Source organism: Stegostoma tigrinum, chromosome 13, assembly GCF_030684315.1.
Source record: "Stegostoma tigrinum isolate sSteTig4 chromosome 13, sSteTig4.hap1, whole genome shotgun sequence".
Classification (NCBI taxonomy): Eukaryota; Metazoa; Chordata; class Chondrichthyes; order Orectolobiformes; family Stegostomatidae; genus Stegostoma; species Stegostoma tigrinum.
This window is the reverse complement of record NC_081366.1, coordinates 11,598,569-11,615,579: the sequence shown is the minus strand read 5'-3', so window position 1 is coordinate 11,615,579 and position 17,011 is coordinate 11,598,569. Positions and strand designations below refer to the sequence as shown.

At 40.1% G+C, this 17,011-nt stretch overlaps 1 protein-coding gene across 3 annotated transcripts in view; it reads left to right on the top strand.

The window, feature by feature from the left end:
- The window catches only part of LOC125458256 (E3 ubiquitin-protein ligase RNF130), a 137,740-nt gene extending 132,982 nt beyond the window's left edge, over positions 1 to 4,758 (top strand). For 2 of the 3 annotated variants that reach the window (XM_048543374.2, XM_048543373.2), the window contains exon 8: positions 2,149 to 2,278. In XM_048543374.2, coding sequence (XP_048399331.1) covers positions 2,149 to 2,170 — 22 coding nt within the window. In that variant the 3' untranslated portion in view covers positions 2,171 to 2,278. Of the gene's footprint in view, positions 1 to 2,148 lie in introns of all 3 variants that reach the window. The other variant, XM_048543376.2, reaches the window with a different exon arrangement.
- The last annotated feature ends 12,253 nt before the right edge of the window (positions 4,759 to 17,011 follow it).

The window sequence follows — 17,011 nt, the reverse complement described above, 5'->3', positions numbered from 1 at the left end:
CCAAGATTTCCCTCGAGATAGCCACCGAATTTACAACTGCAATAATCTTTTAGCTGAATCTCTTTTTCTTTTTTTAAAAAAAGTATGTTGCAATTAAAAGGTCAGTATGTCCCAAGATGATCATGGGTTATGAATTGTGGTTATCACAACAGTACTGAATTCAGTTCAATGTTGTCAACCCAGGGCTTTGTATAATTCCAACATAACTTACACACTCTCTCTTGCATTCCACTCCCTTAAGAGAAAGACCAACATTTAATTCCTACTAGAAAGCATTAAATAGACACTCTTCCCCAGGGTACCTGAAATCTGGTGTTTCCAAATCTCAATGTATTATTGTTTGGATTTTTATTATTTGCAGTTTTTCTGCTGTCTGCTAGGTCTGTAATGACAAGAACTTCAACCTGCAACTACAAAACCAGGCATAACACCAAGAAAATTCCCTCCTTCCCTTAAACCCCCTCCTGTGGCATGTGTGCGTGCGCACCCCCCACCATCACCAAACCACCAACCCCCCACTTTCCCATTCTACCTGGCAAAGAAGTTGAGCTTTACTACAGAACTTAAAGCCACATAGTGTAGTTTCTTACTTCTTTTTATGCTTGTTTAGCTTTAAGTATGTTCCCCAATAAATTGGGCAGGTGGAGGGAAACTATTTCTAGTGATGGTAGTGAAGAGGTAGGGAGGTGCATGCACATCAGAGCCAATGAAGCACAAAACTAAAGTTGCAGGAAAAGCTCAGCAGGTCTGGCAGCATCTGTGAAGGAGAAAACAGAGTTTCTGTTTTGGGTCCGGTGATCCTCAGAACTGATGGTGGCTTACAATTTAAAGGCTTATCATTCCTGTGACTAGTTGCAGGTAAGTTCATGAGAGCTAGATTTTGCTGCTATATTTGATTTCCATTGTAGCATTTGACAGACTTTCAATTGACCTGTCAAGAATAATTCCATTGATCTCGCTTTAGGAAGTGTAGTGAATGGCTACCAGAAAATACAGCAGCTGTCAGCAACTTTAGCTTGAAAGCTGCTAGTCAGTTTCAAAGTTCCTGACTATTTCTCTGTGATTGTCTTAGAAGTTAACATTTAATTAGGGGTTGATTCAAAAAAGGAAATATCTGTTAAATGTAATCACGCTACAATTCTGGAATCCTCAAAAGAACGTCAACTTGGTTCCATTGTTACTGATGTATAATGACTCAGTGCCACAAGACAGATGGCAATGAGTCCAATCAACTGCTTTCACCAGTCAAAATAGCTGGCCACCAAATACACTTCAAGTAGTGCCTCAGTATTTGGCAACTCTGGTGATGGTAGATGGTCAGTTCCGTTTGTTGAATGAGAACAAAGGATGATATTTCGTGTTTTGAAGTATTTACAGGACAAATACAGGTCATTTGGCTTAACTGGTCTTTTATACCTTAAACACATATATGTTTGTGTTCTACAGAAACCATTTCCCATTGTTCTTTTTTATTTCCTCTTATAAAACTTATGAATCTGTGGTATTACATTGTTACCGCATCTCAAAAAGGATGGACAAGGCTTGTATTCCCTGGAATACAGAACATTAAGAAGAATTTAATGGGAGATGTTCAAGTCAGTAAAGAATTTAATCGGACTGTGAGGGAATAATTTTTCCTTCGGTGGGCTGCCCAAAACAAGGGGGCGTGAAATAAATCCAGTAAATCCATTAGGATTTAAGTGGAACAAAGCTGCGTGAGGTGATGTTAAGATGGACTTCTTCAAGGGATGTTGGAAATCTGCAGCTGTCTACCCAAGAAAGAGTTGGGGGCAGTTCAAAAAAATTCAAATCTGTGACATATTATGTTGGGCGTGTCTTAAGTGGCATTCAGCAAAAGGGTGGCAGAGGTTAAGATACAAATCAGCCATGATCTAATTGAATGACTACAGACTTGAGGGAGGGAATGACTTCACTTGTTTACCTAACCTTTTATTTCCTTTTTGAGTATATATGTCTAACTTACCCTTAACTGCAGAATATAGACATGGGTTAGTTGTTAATTGAGTAAACATTCTCATAATTTCTTTTTGTGGAAGTTAGAAGCATTTGTTTGCTTGCTTGCACTCTTTCTTGTCCTCATAGATATGAGAATAAAACTTTGCTTACTTTATTTCTTTGTTTTTTCAGATGGTCAGTGTGTTCGTCCTGACGCTAGCCCTCAGCAAGTGATGTTGTATGAGCTCGACCTGTCCACCATTCAGCCTTCCATTGCCCACAGTGACCAGGACAAAGCATGAGTCAGATTCTGTCCCATCAGATTTCAAACCAATCTCAGCCTACTGCACACAAATAATTAAAGCTGCGATGGTCAAAATGTTATCTCGACTTGTGGAATGGAACTGAATGCACAAACGTGTAGAGGCGAACAATTTGACATGCTGCCTGTCTTAACGTTTTTCTCGTAATTATTCATCTTCATCGTGATATCCACTAATGGCTGACATGTTTGGATTGTGGGGAAAGTTGTTTTGCCCCTTCCTACAAAACCTGCTATAAGAAATTTAATACCTTTTTAGTTTAATGTTCTGTTGGTGAGCATAGCACAGGCCAGTGGTCCCAATAACTGTCCATGATCCGTGTTCAGTTGTTTGGTTCTTGTGCAGTGGAGGTCGAGTATTTGCAAAGTACACTTCCTAGCAACAACTCCAGCGTAAGAAGCACAACTGGAGGGAAACAAGTCTCATTACTTGATCTTAATGCCAAACGATTGCCTGAAGTAGAAACGCATCTAGCCTGTCAGGCATTGATAAAGAACAGCAGTGATGAAAATTGGGACTTGTTTGTGGAAATGGATTTGATTTCAGAAGGTTTCCAATAATTTTGGAGCTTTCACAAAATGGGCTGAGGGCAGCCAATGGTTCTGGTGGATGATGAGATATGTTGAATATGCTTCCTTGAAGAGACCCATTCTTCTGTGGATCCTCTGCCTCCTCGAACTGTCTTCTTCTCTTTCTCTAATTATTTTAAGTCTTTTCCTCTTACAGCAGATCTAGAGTATTTGGACTTGTCAGGCCAGAATGATATTGCAACTTAGAAGATTTAAGTTATGAGAACCAGTCACACAATATAACTAGACATTGTTTATTAGCATCACTAGGCTTTTATTTCCTGGTGACCTAATGCTTCTTTTTGACTGACATAGTACACTCAAACTGATAGCTTAGGTGCACACAGTCATACAGAGTATAAATGCTTGAAAGGTCAGATTATGAAGCTAGTTTGCATAGCAATGCTTTATATTCCCTTAAGTTTTTAACAGAATGAGATGATTTATTGGAAGTGTTTAAAATGATAAAGAAATACAATAGGGCATAGAGAAGCTATAGTTCAAGTATTCAGTCCAATGAATCATAACTGTGAAGTTAGTGCTGGACTGTTCAGAAGTCCATTCAGAAAGAGTTTGTCACACAAAAGGTTTTGGAAATCTGAAATTCTCACCTCCTAAAAAGCTGTGAATTCTGGTTGCCATTTGGAGCCTTCCAGACTTTGTTCACTATATTTTTGCAGGGATGGGTATTGAGGGTTAGATAGAGCTACACCCTGTAACTAGAGTTAAGATGTCTGTCATCCTTGTTCCAACTAAATGGCAAAATAGGTTGAATGGCCTCACACCATGTTTGATACAGTTGGTTCAGTTAGAACAGATTCTTGTCTATTAAACCTGTTTTAAGTATCGATTGGCCTCACCACTGCTCTCTGCTGTGGTTCCTTGAGTGAATTCCACTGGAACATTCAAACAAGGATTCGCATGTCTTGTTCCTTTGAACTTGGTATTAAGATGTGGACATTACCAAATAAGCCTTCAGTTAAGACTTAATGTTAGTGCAGAGTGAACAGGAAACCACAGTGTGGTTCCTAGTCTGACTAATCTCAGTAAAATCACAAAAGAGCTCCAAGAAATTGACCACATTGATTCTTGGATTAAGCTAGGGATTGGGGCAGCGGGACATGAACCAAGAGGCCATACTTCTGATTGATGAGCCTTTGTTCCCCATTTCTGATCACTACCCAAGAATTCCTGAATCTAGGAATTCCCTTCTGGGTGCGTCCAGATATCAGTTGAAAGCAGCAACGTGTTCAGTGTCCCTCCACCAAGCAACCTGCTGCCCTGTAATGTCTCAGTTCTCTGGTGGGAAAGCTAATGTTGCATGACCTATTACTCCAATTCCTTGAGAGATGGAAGTATGAGCAAATATTGGACCTAAGTAGCAGCTTCTCCATGAAATAGTGCACCTGCTTCAGTCACCAGAATAACTAGCACTTCATGCCATGCCATGTACACCACCAAGTCATGCAGCACACATTCCCCTCTCCACGTAGTGCTGTATGCCTGTTTTATGCAGTACAAACAGCACATGATATAGGTGCACCTGAACTCAAGCTGCTTATTAAACATAAGCAGCTTTTTTTTGAGTATTGAAGGAGAAGATTAAACATTGTAGAAAACAAACTTGTACGCATGCAATTGATTCAGTGAAAACTGTAAATCATGTTTGTCACCTGCCTGCTAATATTTACAATAGAAATTAATCTTGTTATTTTTGAAAAGGTTAGATGGCTTGAGCATGAAAACATGTTCTCGGTTCATTTTAATTGCACTCAACATCATTAAAACCACATAAGAAACTTCATTGCCATTTCAAAACATTTCTGATATGGCAGCTTGTTCATTTATTATTTTGTTTAAGCTAATTATACATAATCTGATGTTTTTATTAAAAGATCAATGCAAACTAAGGCAATTCTGCACTTCTATGTTTAAAATATTTTTGCACCATGTATTTAATGAATAACTGCATTGCCTTATTTAGTTCAGTCTGATCTGGTCTTGGTCTCATGCAATGTGATGCTGTACAGAATAGGAACATTGCAATTGACTTTGCCCTCTATAACAAAGAAAATTAGACGACATTCCTGATCACTATCCAGTGAACCATGCCAGCTAGTATTAATGTGTTCCGTGTTGTGCAAAGAGTGATGTCCTCCATGTTTGGATGTCTCCCAGCACTCACTATTTGGGCTGACACCAGAAAAATGATCTAATGAGGCATAGATGGTTGCTGGGACCAGAAGAACTTGTCCATTTTCCCGCACCATGCCACTGCTCCCACCCTCACCCCAATGAGAGTCAGTAACCTTGAAAGAAGTAAAGAAGAAAATTATGGCATGAGGAACCCCAGCTATTTGCATTGAGCAACTTGCGAGTTTTGAGAAGCAACTGTACAGGACAGGCATCTTTTGTCCACAAGCTACCTGTATCGCTAAATTAAATCAAAGTGCTGATAAAACTCAGCAGGTCTGTCAGCTTCTGTGGAGAGAAAGCAGGGATAACATTTCAGGATCAGTAACCATTCAGCAGAACTGACTGTAGCTCGGAAAAGGTTGATACGCATGCTGAAGATGTCGGGGGAGTAAATGATGGGTGGCGATCGAGCCCAGAAAGAGGGAGAGCCACAGATGGGCAGACAAAGGAAAGGGTAAAAGTCAACCTGGGAGAATCAGTAGCTGCTAATGGGAGCCATTAGGAGCTGACATTGAATAGGTTGTGGCAGCAGTCCATGTGATGACAAAGTCTGGAGTGTGGGGGTTGGAGGAAGGACATGGGAGAAGGTTCCTGTTGCCTGCCACTTCCTCACACCACCACGTTCCCTGGCCAACATCTCTGTTTCAGGCTTGCTACAGTGTTCCAAATGAAGCTTGGCAAAAGCTGGAAGAACAGCATCTCATTTTCTGCTTGGGGTCCTTGCAGTCTTCAGGACTCAATATTGAGTTCAATAATTTTAGGGCCTGTGCATCATCTCCCATGCCTAAGTTTTTCCAGAAACTTCTCTTTTTGTTTCTAATTTCCAGCATCCATTGTTCTTTGTTTTTTTTTTGAAATGCTGAATTGTTCAATGTGACTGAAGTTGAGTGTCATTTTTGTAACCTTAGAAGAATGTAATGAGAATCTCTTGGGAGAATGGCACATAAAATGTTCACCTCACCTTCGATGTTCACGTCTGCTGGAATGATTTATTTCATTTTGCCCAGACTAAGTCCACTTACTGCTTGAATTTTTGAACAAGGAGCAAGAGCTTATAATTCTCCCACTGTGCTATGACGTTCAGCCCACTAGCTTACTAAGCTTAGCTTTCTTTGCTCGCCTCTGCCATGCCAGAAAACAAATGGCTGGCTGGTTGCTAGCAGTGGCATTTTTGTGGTGAAATGAATTTTTATTTAGCCAAAACTAATGTCAAAATGCATTGTGGCTACCTCATTGTATTGAAGGAATTGATGAATAAATATAAGATGTGATTAACAGTTATGAATATTTGGGTAAAAGTGGTCCAAGATTAAGTGGGTCATTAGCCCACCTACATTTATGCTGGAATGCATATTTACCACCAAGATCATATTGCATGCCACTTGTGCGAATGCTTCTTTGCTGCTGCTCTACCGTCCACTGGAAATTGGACACAATAGAAAAATGATATTTGTTGCTACAGTTGCAATCTCCATCAAGGCTTTGGGATGGTACCACACTTCGACATTTCTTGCAAGCATGCGAAAAGATTCAGATTGGAACAAGTTTCCATTTTCTCAAACATATTCAAGTTAAATCTGCTTGAACTCAGCATGTTAGCATTTATAATTTTGTGGCTTAACATATCAAATTCTACAAAAGGATGTTTAAACAGCTACATAGGAGTGAGTCAGTGCCAATTTAGTTAAGGTCCAGTTAGAGGCCACACCAGTGTTTTGCCATTGTTATAGTGCCCCCTACCCTTACTTGAGGGGGCCATGACCATTGGAACCAGAAACCCATCTGTAACCAATCATCAAAACTGTGGGTGTGAGATTGCAATCTCAGGAAGCTATTCCAGCAGAAAGGTTCCACAATGCTTCTGCCACTCTAGATCTTAATTATTGTTTCATTGCTCTGCTATGCAATATTGAGGTGTCAAGATCTTCAACCTGCCCTAGTAGTTCCCACCTCTCCCAGTTAAGTGGGCAAGAAAATGCATGATGGAATATAATATGAGAAAATGTTGATTTTTCAGAGAGATCTGCATGTCTTTGTGCTCTGACAAAATTATTCAAGAAGGTGGCTTGCAATTCTCTTGCAATCGGGGATGGATGATAAATGCTGACTTTACCAATGACATCCATGTCTAGTAACAAATAAAAGCAGTAAATTAATCTAAAGTTCCTGTACTATCAACCAAGGTTGACAAAGCCTTGTATTTTTCTTGACCATTTATTAGCTTTCAGACATAGATCAGATTCTCGATGTATGAAAAATTACAAGGCCGATATTTTCACTGTCACCAGGTTAACTAATTTCAAGATTCATTTCAGGTCATCATTCTGCCACCTCTTCTGCCTTATTTTGTGAAATGTGCTGTAAAAATGCAATGTTTCAATGAGCTTCATAGCTGCTTATTCTTACTCCTGTTGTGGTGTAGGAAATGTGGCAGCCAAGTTGTGCTCAGCAAGCTCCTATATATATTTGTGCTACTTCAATTAGATCACTTCGCCGTCTTCTAAACTCTATACCATATGGAACTAATTTAACTCAACTTCTCAGCAAAGGACAACCCAGGCGCCAATGCAAATAAACTTTCTCATGGCTGCTTCCATGTCTGATGAACAAATGCAAGAATCCAACCAGCTGGTGGAGATTTTAACTCATTTGGACATTAATTGCCTTTCTTGATCTCAAAATGTCCTAAAATATGTCACAGCCAAAAAAATACTTTGAAGTATCGTCATTGTTGTAATTCAGGAAATGCAACAGCCAGTTTTCACCCAGCAAGTTCTTGGTGTGATAATAACCAGATAACCTGTTTCAGATGCATAACAATTTTGGGCACATAAAATGTCAGAGCATAGTAGCTAGTCACCAAGTTCAGGCTGATTGGATTAGTATATTTTGATTTTTTTTTTGTGTGTGCATGTAGGTATAGGCATGATGAGTTGAAAGATCTGTTTCTGTTCTGGACAACTCCTAATCAGCTTTTGTGATATTTTAACAATAAATGTGAGCCAGCACATGGGAGTGCTTTGAATGGTGCCCCCAGAGGGCAGATGGGACCCTCCGATATCTGAAAGACAGTACTTCTGGTGCAGCACTTCCTCAATACCGTGCTACATTTGTCAAACCAGTGTGGGCTCAGGCCTTTGGAATTGGGGCTTGCTGACACAATCTTAGATGTGAGAGAGAACTAAGAGTATAACATGACAAATATGCACATCTCTGCAATTGCCGTTTGCTCCTGAGACCAATTGTATGTTGCCGTCTCCTTCCATTGCATCATTGTGTGATCACTATTTTCAAACTAGCTTCCCTTTAGCTTCCCTTTAACTCCTAAAAATCATAAATTAGCTGGTCTGTATTAACTGTGATAACACTCTCCACTCTGAATCACAAGGTTGTAGGCTCACTTCTCACTTCAGAATACTCACATTCGTTTCCTAGGCTCATAGGCTTGTACAGTGCAGAAGCGTTGGAGTTATGGTCTATTGGATGTAACACTAAACTGAGGCACACTATATCCATTCAAGTGGATGTAAAAAATGCAATGCCACTTTTTAAATGCAAACAACAGTTCTTCCCTGTGTAATTGGCAATTTTTACCTTTCACTCTGCACATGAAGCAGATTATCTGGTCATTGTCACATTGAGAGCTTACTGGGTGGAAATCGACTGCGGTGTTTCCTGAATTATACAACGACTGACCATGCTTCGAAGTATTTCTTTGACTGAGAAGTACTTTGGAATATCCTGAGATCAAGAAAGGCACTTAATGTCCAAATGACTTAAAATCTCCACAGTTGTATGGATGCATGCATTCATTCATTATACAAGCCATGAAAATGTTCGCTGCAATTGGTCTGTGGGAAAAGAGAGCTGTCCTTTGTTGAGAAGCTGAGTAAATTAGTTCCATATTCCCTTGAGTTGAGAAGATGGAGAGGTGATATAATTGAATTAAGCAAGATTTCCTTGAGGCTTAACATGGTAGAAGTGGAGAAATTGTTCCCTCTTGCTGAAGAGGAGTGGAGGCGCTGATCTAGTGGTATCATCTACTGTTAATCCAGGGGTAACATTCTGGGGACCTGGGTTCAAATCCCATCTCAGTAGATGATGGAATTTGAATTCAATAAAATATCTGGAATTAAGAATCTAATGATGACTGTGAATCCATTGTCGATTGTCAGGAAAAACTAATGTCCTTTAGGGAAGGAACTGCCATCTTACCTAGTCAAGTAAGGACAGGCAATAAATGCTGTCTAGCCAGCAACACCCTCATTCTTAATTAATAAAGGCGGGGGGGGAGGTGGAAACAGAACATGGCACACAGTCTCAGGATAAGGGCCCATGAAAGGCTGTGCATTCTCTACCCCAGAGAGTTGTAGATACTCCATCACTTAATATATTCAAGAATGGGATAAATAAATTTTGGGAGGCTCAAGAATTCATGAGGGAAGATGTTGGTGAAATTGAAGATCAGATTGATTGTGTTGAATGGTTCAGGTTCAATAGACAGGACCTTCTACTCCTATTTCTGATTGTTACTCTGACTTTGTTCTGATGGCTACCATAGATGTTTCAACAGTTTCTTTGATTGATATACTTCTGTGAAACTCTCCTATGTACCTTATTCAAGAAGTCTGGTGTTTGTTCAAAAGTGCCAAGCCAGCCTGGGCATGAATCTGAGCTGTTCTGATGATATGCTAGAGGACATCACTCTGATCATTGTCACCAACACATTCTCTCGAACTTTCTGTGTTGAGTATGAACTGTTTATGTTAAAAGAAATCTTGGCTATTTTGCAGGAAATAGCAACCAGAGCAATTTTTAAAACCCAATTTTTAAAAAGACATGAAGAATTACAGTATTTAGATGAACATTTGAAATGACATAGCATTCCAGGCTACAAAGTGCTAGAAAATTAGATTAGAACAGATAGATGTTTAATGACCAATCGAGAAGCAATGGGCAGAAGGGCCACTTTCCATGCTGTAAAATCTCTGTGACCTGGTAATCCCAAAGAAGACAGCGATGAGCTGCTATTTTAAACAGCTGCAGCACTTGTGCTGAAGATGCCTATGCGGCCCAGGTGGATAGGGAGTTCCAGAATTTTCACAAATATACCGACAACATCATCAAGTCATAAAGATCTACAGCACAGAAAATAGGCCCTTTGACCCATCATGTCCATGCCAGTCAAAAACTACCATCTATTTTAATCTCATTTTCCAGCATTTGGTGCATAGCCTTGTATGTTACAGTGTTGCAGGTGCAAATCTAAATACTTCTTAAATGTTATGAGGGTTACTGCTATTACCACCTTTTATAGGCAGTAAGTTTGAAATACCCAACACTCTCTGTGCGTGGGGGCAAACAGTTCTTCATATCCCCTCTAAACCTTCTTCCCCTTACCCTAAATCTATGCCCCCTTGTTGATCCTTCCGTCAAGGGAAAAAGTTTCTTCCTGTCTACTCCCTATAATTTTATACATCTCAAGCATTGTCTCCCTAAGGAAAACACCCCAGTTTGTCCACTCTTTCTTTAGAACTGACAATCATTACAGGGGCTAGAGTTAATGTCATTCTTTCTGTTGTTAGTATCTGGCAAATCAGCAATTTGTCAACTTTAGCTTCAGTTACACCAACTCATGGCTGTGTGGCAAGTGTCCACTTTCAGCAGCTAAGCAAACTTTAGAGACATTTTTATACTGTAATTCTGATATGTCTTTTAGATTAAACTGTTTGAAAGTTTGGTGCCTTCTTCAACAAGCCCAGTACATCTCAGTTCATTAGACCTACTTAGTCTGGATTTAGCTGATCCATTCACTCCCAACCTATAGGCCACAATACTCGTAGGAAAGGAGCAGGATGCTTGACTCGAAATAGTCTGGCAATGGACGGTAGAACTGGAGTTTACTCACTTCCAAGTTTTTAATAAACACATTATAGCCATGCACGTCCTGGTAAAAGGATAACTCCAACTGCTGCTGAATGTAGAATTCTGAGTGAATCGCCAGTTATAGCCCACCATCTGAATGCAATTAAAAATTCAATTGGGCTTGGGCAGTTAAACAATTAGAAAACCAACAAGAATTATGTTTTGTCAGGTTCTGTGACTTTAACAATTGGTCCTGATTATCACTTCTGGAATGTACTCCTTGGCTGCAAGTCAGCCGAAAGAAAGTAAAAGATCTCATGAAACGGTTTCAGCTGAGATCATGTAGTTCTTCCCCGTGTTCTTGGGGATTTTTATCTGTTGATCAATTCCTAAAATAGAGTACCTGGCCGTTATTAATTTGCAATATGTGAGAGATGGCTAGGTTAAAATTGGCTGCTGCATTTTCTACAGTGCAGCAAAGCGACCATACATAGAAGTATTTCATTGGCTATCCAAAGGTCATGAAAGGCCGAATGTAAATCCAAGCCTTTCAGGCTCCTGTTCCAGGGGAAGTCAATGACTGCAGAGTAGGAAAGGGGTGATTAGTGAGGTAGTGGATTGTTGTGTGGTGGGGACATGGTGTATTACTGGTAGGTAGTGTTAACAAGGCAGCTTAGTGAGCCTGGGGAAGTATTCCTATTCCACTTGGACCACAACAAGTGCTGAAAAGGATTTTACTTTCCCATGCAGTAGCTATCGCCTCCCTTCAGCTGCCTATGCTTTGAAACCCACATATCCAGCATTAACACTGGAAATAGGAAGGAATCCTTGGACTCATTAAAGAATCTTAATAGGGGAGCTGCTTCCTGAAAGCCTGCCACTCAAACCAACAGTCCTCCACCCACAATCTGTTCTGCCTCCTTTTAAGATAGGAAATGGGCATTTTTTTAATCTTTTTAAATTTGAAATTCTGAACCAAGCTGAAACTATTTACCCCTACAGTCTTGGTCAGTTAGAACAAATATTTCTTTGCAGTTCTTGGCTACATATATCAGATGCCTTCATATAACTTATTGTGTGAGCCCAGCCCTGATAGCTATGGCAGTCACTGGGTGAAAAGACCTGATATCAAGCCGGCTGATTCTACAGTTGCAAAAACCCAACTGTGCCCAGAGAAATTTAATCTTCTGCAGTGCTGTGCAGATTAGATACAAGAGTTTATAAGAAATTGTTGTATTCAATTGGCACTTAAAATCCAAACTGTCTAAGTACTGACAAATTAGTGTGAAATGTTGTAACTTATTAACAACACTTGTGCTTTGGCTTGTTCATTCAGTGTTGCAGTTGCTTAGAAAGTTGGTGACAGTTTGGTCAATCAAAGCTAATTCCAATGTCATAATGTAGCATAGAAGAAAATATCAACAGCATATGCTTAAAGTTTTGATATGTTGTATATTGACAATACTGTAAGTAATGCCTGCGATGTATGTCAGTATTATGTTTGAGTAACATCCTATTCAATACATTTAAGACTCAAAAGTGGATTAATTCCAAATAAATTTCCAGTTAATGGCTTTCATACAGCATGACATTACTAATGTTGCTTTTCCATTGTCGAGACCAATTTTGAAATTTGTCCCAAAGGCACCAAATAATAAATTGGCTGACAGCCATCATTAGTGTTATTCCACAGTCTCATCCTACTGTGTTTCAGAGTCAAACCAGTACACATTGAGGAAGCAACAGTTCTTGAACACTCTCCTGTCTGTCTTTGACCACATGTAAACTTCAGTGCATCCAAACCTCCCTTTCCAGAAAGGGTTTTATAGTGGCCTCCCATCCACAAAGCCACTGCACTTTGTAAATGCTGACGATTTGACCCTGACTTTCCAGACTAAAGAACTCCAAGGAAATGCGAAAACACTCAGCACTCTAGTCTCCACAATGTTTTGGGAAAGAGAATTCGAGAATTATCATTGCGTTCCGGGATGCAAGTGAAAAAATTCTTAAGTCCCTTCTAAACCTTCTGTCCTTTACAAACAGACAATTGTTTGCATTCTTTCATCATTAAGAAGTCTAATCTTTCAGAAGCAGGTTCTGCCACAAGTATTGCACATGAAGCTACCATATGATGCTGTTGATTGCAATCGGTATTGGCAGCTGTTGCCAAGTTACAGTAGCAACTTGTCATCATGTCAGTACACACAAACCACAGGACTTGTCGTTCTATCCCTTTCTCAACAACTCTCAAATGCAGTTGTCAATGTTTAGGGCCATCACACTTACAAACACATTTGAAGTGAGGTTTTGGGTCAAAATTCTGAAACTCCCATCTTCCTTCTTGATTGGAACCACACCCATAAACATTCCGTCCTTCCACCACTGTTACTCAGTAGCAGTAGTGGGTACTAGCTACAAAATACACTGTAGAAGTTTACCAAAGCACATTAGTCAGCACCTTCCAAACCCATGATACCACCACCTAGAAGGACAAGGGCAGCAGATACATGGGAACACCACCATCTGCAAGTTCCCCTTCGAATCACTTACCATCTGGACCTGGAAATATATTGCTGTTCCTTGAGGGTTGCTGAGACAAAATCCTGGAACTCCCTCCCAACAACAGTGTAGATCTACTACAGCACATGGACTGCAGCTGTTCAAGATGGTAACTCACCACCAGCCCAAAGCAATCATAGATGGGAAATAAATGCTGATCTAGCAGTGACACCCACATCTGTAAATTATTTTTTTAAAAAAGTGTTGAGCACTGTCTTGGATTACAGAGTGTATTGAAGCTGTTCTTTTCAGATATGGTAAAATGTAGTTAAGGGAAGTCTCGTCAACAGCAGTTGGCTTATACATGAACATTTATTGAGTAATAGTAAAAAACAAAAGAAGGAACATTTCCTAAGTAAATGAAAAGAATATTAAAAGGAGAGGAAAGAAACAATGAGTCTCATGCTCTTCTGGTCATCAGAGTAGGCTGGACTGGAGTCTTAGATCATTCCTGCCACCGTTTGTGATCCCAGTCCAATGACTTGGAACGAAACTTTTTCTCTCTTGTACAATGAGGCACAGAAAACAACTACAGAAGACAAAACTTCTGCCTAGTACAGAAAACAGCGAATAGAAAAACAAGCTACAAGTGCCATTTTCAGCCTGTAACGAAATGTTCACAGGACTCATTCAAGGTCATGCAGCTTGTCAGACATCATCCTAACTTCCCCCCAGCCCATTTTCCCATTTTGTACAATTTATTTTGCCATGCAGCCATCAAATAACATCATTACCTTTTAGTCCTTTGGCCCATCCAAAACAGACACCCATTAATATCTGAGGGCAGCTACCTTGCCTTTCAGAAGGTCCTTAGGCATGTGAATATTTTCCATTCTGTAGATGTGCATGAGTCAACAAAGTTGCCCATTTGATTAGTGCCGACATATTTGACAAGGCTGCCTTTGAGAGGATAGTTCACAGGGAATGGTCACACTGTGTTATGCACAAATGGCCTGAGCAGGAAAATGAATCTCCAGGGTATGCGCGCTGACAACCCGACAGTAAGCAAAGCTCCCACTTTCCGCTCGTGGTGTGCACCTGTACATTAACACCTGACTTCTAGTTTGTTTCACATTGTCAGCCGTTGGGTTAAAGCCACAGGCAAAGATATTCACCTTCAGGAGACCCACTTTGTTGTGGTCTGTATAAAGACTCAGCAGAGGCTTCAATATTACACGATTGTTTAATTTAAGTGCACACAGAGAATTCTAATTCTTCAACAAGCAACAATAACTTTTATGCTCAAAAACTGCAAGAAGGCAACATATTACCTTTTATGTACATATTTACCCAGAAAAATCCAAAGACAGTTACTTGTCTATCACTGAGTTACAGAAGTTGTTTACATCCCCTGTTCTTAGGTCAATCTGTGCTTATCTATATCCTTTCTGGTTCATTGCCTAAGTTACAATGTTCTAATCCAGAATACAGTTCCTCCAGTTTACCACCACCTTCTTAACTAGGGATGGGCAATTGTTATAAAGTGCAGGTTAACCCTCCTCTGAGAACAAAAACTGAAACACCCTATAATCTGTAAAAGGAATGTGAAAACTGGTGTAACCTGCCTTTCAGCCACTCTAGTGGCTAATTTAAAAATAAATCCTCGACACTCACTTTAAAATCAACAAGTAACTACTTATTTATTTAAATCTAACAGTGAACAAATTAACTAAACCATAAACAAGCCGAATAAATCCCTTCTAACTACTAACTATTCCCGAATAAAACAAGATTCTAATGGTATGCTGTTCTAATAAATACAAGTCGCACTTATACAAAATAAAAATAGAATTTAGTCTCTCAAAATTACAGCCCGGTTATGTGTGTTCCAGAATGCTACGTGCCTTCTGCATCAATTCTTTTATCAGGAATATTAACAATCTGCGCCCTTGGTACCACTGTTATTCAGATGGTGATTTGCTTTCAACCATCAGGCACAGAGGAGGCTGTGAGAGCCAGCGATTCTCTCTTGAGAGCTGAGGGCTATTAGCTCTGGTGGATGGCAATTAGTTCTGGGATTTTGTTCAACTGCCACATTCTTTATACTCTTGGTGACATATCAATTTCTTACAATACGATTAGTCCTATGTTGTCAAAACCATCAGATTTTAATCTAAGTGCCTGGTTAAAATTGATTGGCTATGTTCAAAAGCCTGTTGTCTTGGTAAAAACTGTTGCTTGGCATATTAACTGTCCTGCCTTTTGATACAAATGCTTCAATTTAGCTGCTCTCTGTGTACTTGCAAAATTTCAAGCTGCTACACACAGACACCCATTTTAAATCTCTGAGCACAGCAAAAACACATGATCTTTTAAAGGAACCACACAATGCTTCCCTCCCAACCCCACCATCTCCCCGCACACCCCAACATTTTACAAATACCGAATTCGAACTTCCTGCCTCCTAATCCATAAGTACTGTACCCAATTTCGCAACAGTATTGATGCTAGCTGAGCTAACAACATTCACTTCCCATGACTGAATTTTTTTAAAAATTGTGTTAGCAATTTAGGTCAAGCTTCTAGCTGCTGCCCATGTTTAATTGTGCTAACCTGTGGAAGGCTTATTCATCTGTGATCTGGAGTTGGGGTAAATGCACAAACATTTACAAACTATAGGGGACTGTCAATGCTAAAATACCCAGGTATACCTCCAACCAAAATTGGAAACCTTTAGCAAAGAAGATTTAATTGTGACACATTGACTTTTGCATCATTATCTCAATCAAATGATTCACATCCCTTCTCGAAATGGCACTTCACAAGCTTCAAAATCTCCCCTCCCACTACTGCATCCCAAAAGCAGCCCAACTCATCCCCGCCTCCCTAGCCTGTCCTTCCTCCCACTTATCCTCTCCTCCCACCCCAAGCCCCACACCCCTCTCCTCCCTACTAACCTCATCCTGCTGCCTTGACCTGCCTGTTCTCCCTGGACTGACCTATCTCTCCCCACCTACACTCACCCTTCCTGGCTCCGTCACCACCTTTTTGACCTGCCTTTCTCCTCTCCACCTGTCTTCTCCTCTATCCATCTTCTATCCACCACCCCCTCTCTCCCTATTTATTTCAGAACCCCCTTCCCCTCTCCCATTTCTGAAGAAGGGTCAAGACCCAAAACGTCAGCCTTCCTGCTCCTCTGATGCTGCTTGGCCTGCTGTGTTCATCCAGCTCTACACCTTATTGTCTCACACCCCTTTAAAATTGCCTAACAGACTTGTTTGCAACATATAAAGCTTCATTACTGGTAATATGGAATTTAGTAGTTAGCTGCCAGAAGTCCACACATTTTTCTGAATATATTTTTACCAGTAAGAATCTGTTTTGTTTTTTTGAGGATTTAATGGATAAAGCTGTTGGCTGATACACTTGCAGAAGAGCTGCTAACTCTGGAATCTGGCATTCCTGGAGGTTTCATCATAAGGTTTTGTTAACATTGTGATTGTGTTATTGGACTAGTAAAGCCAAACTAATAATCTGCAGAATAAAAGCCAAAGGTACTGCGGATGCTGTAGGTCAGAAACAAATACAGAACTTGTTGGAAAA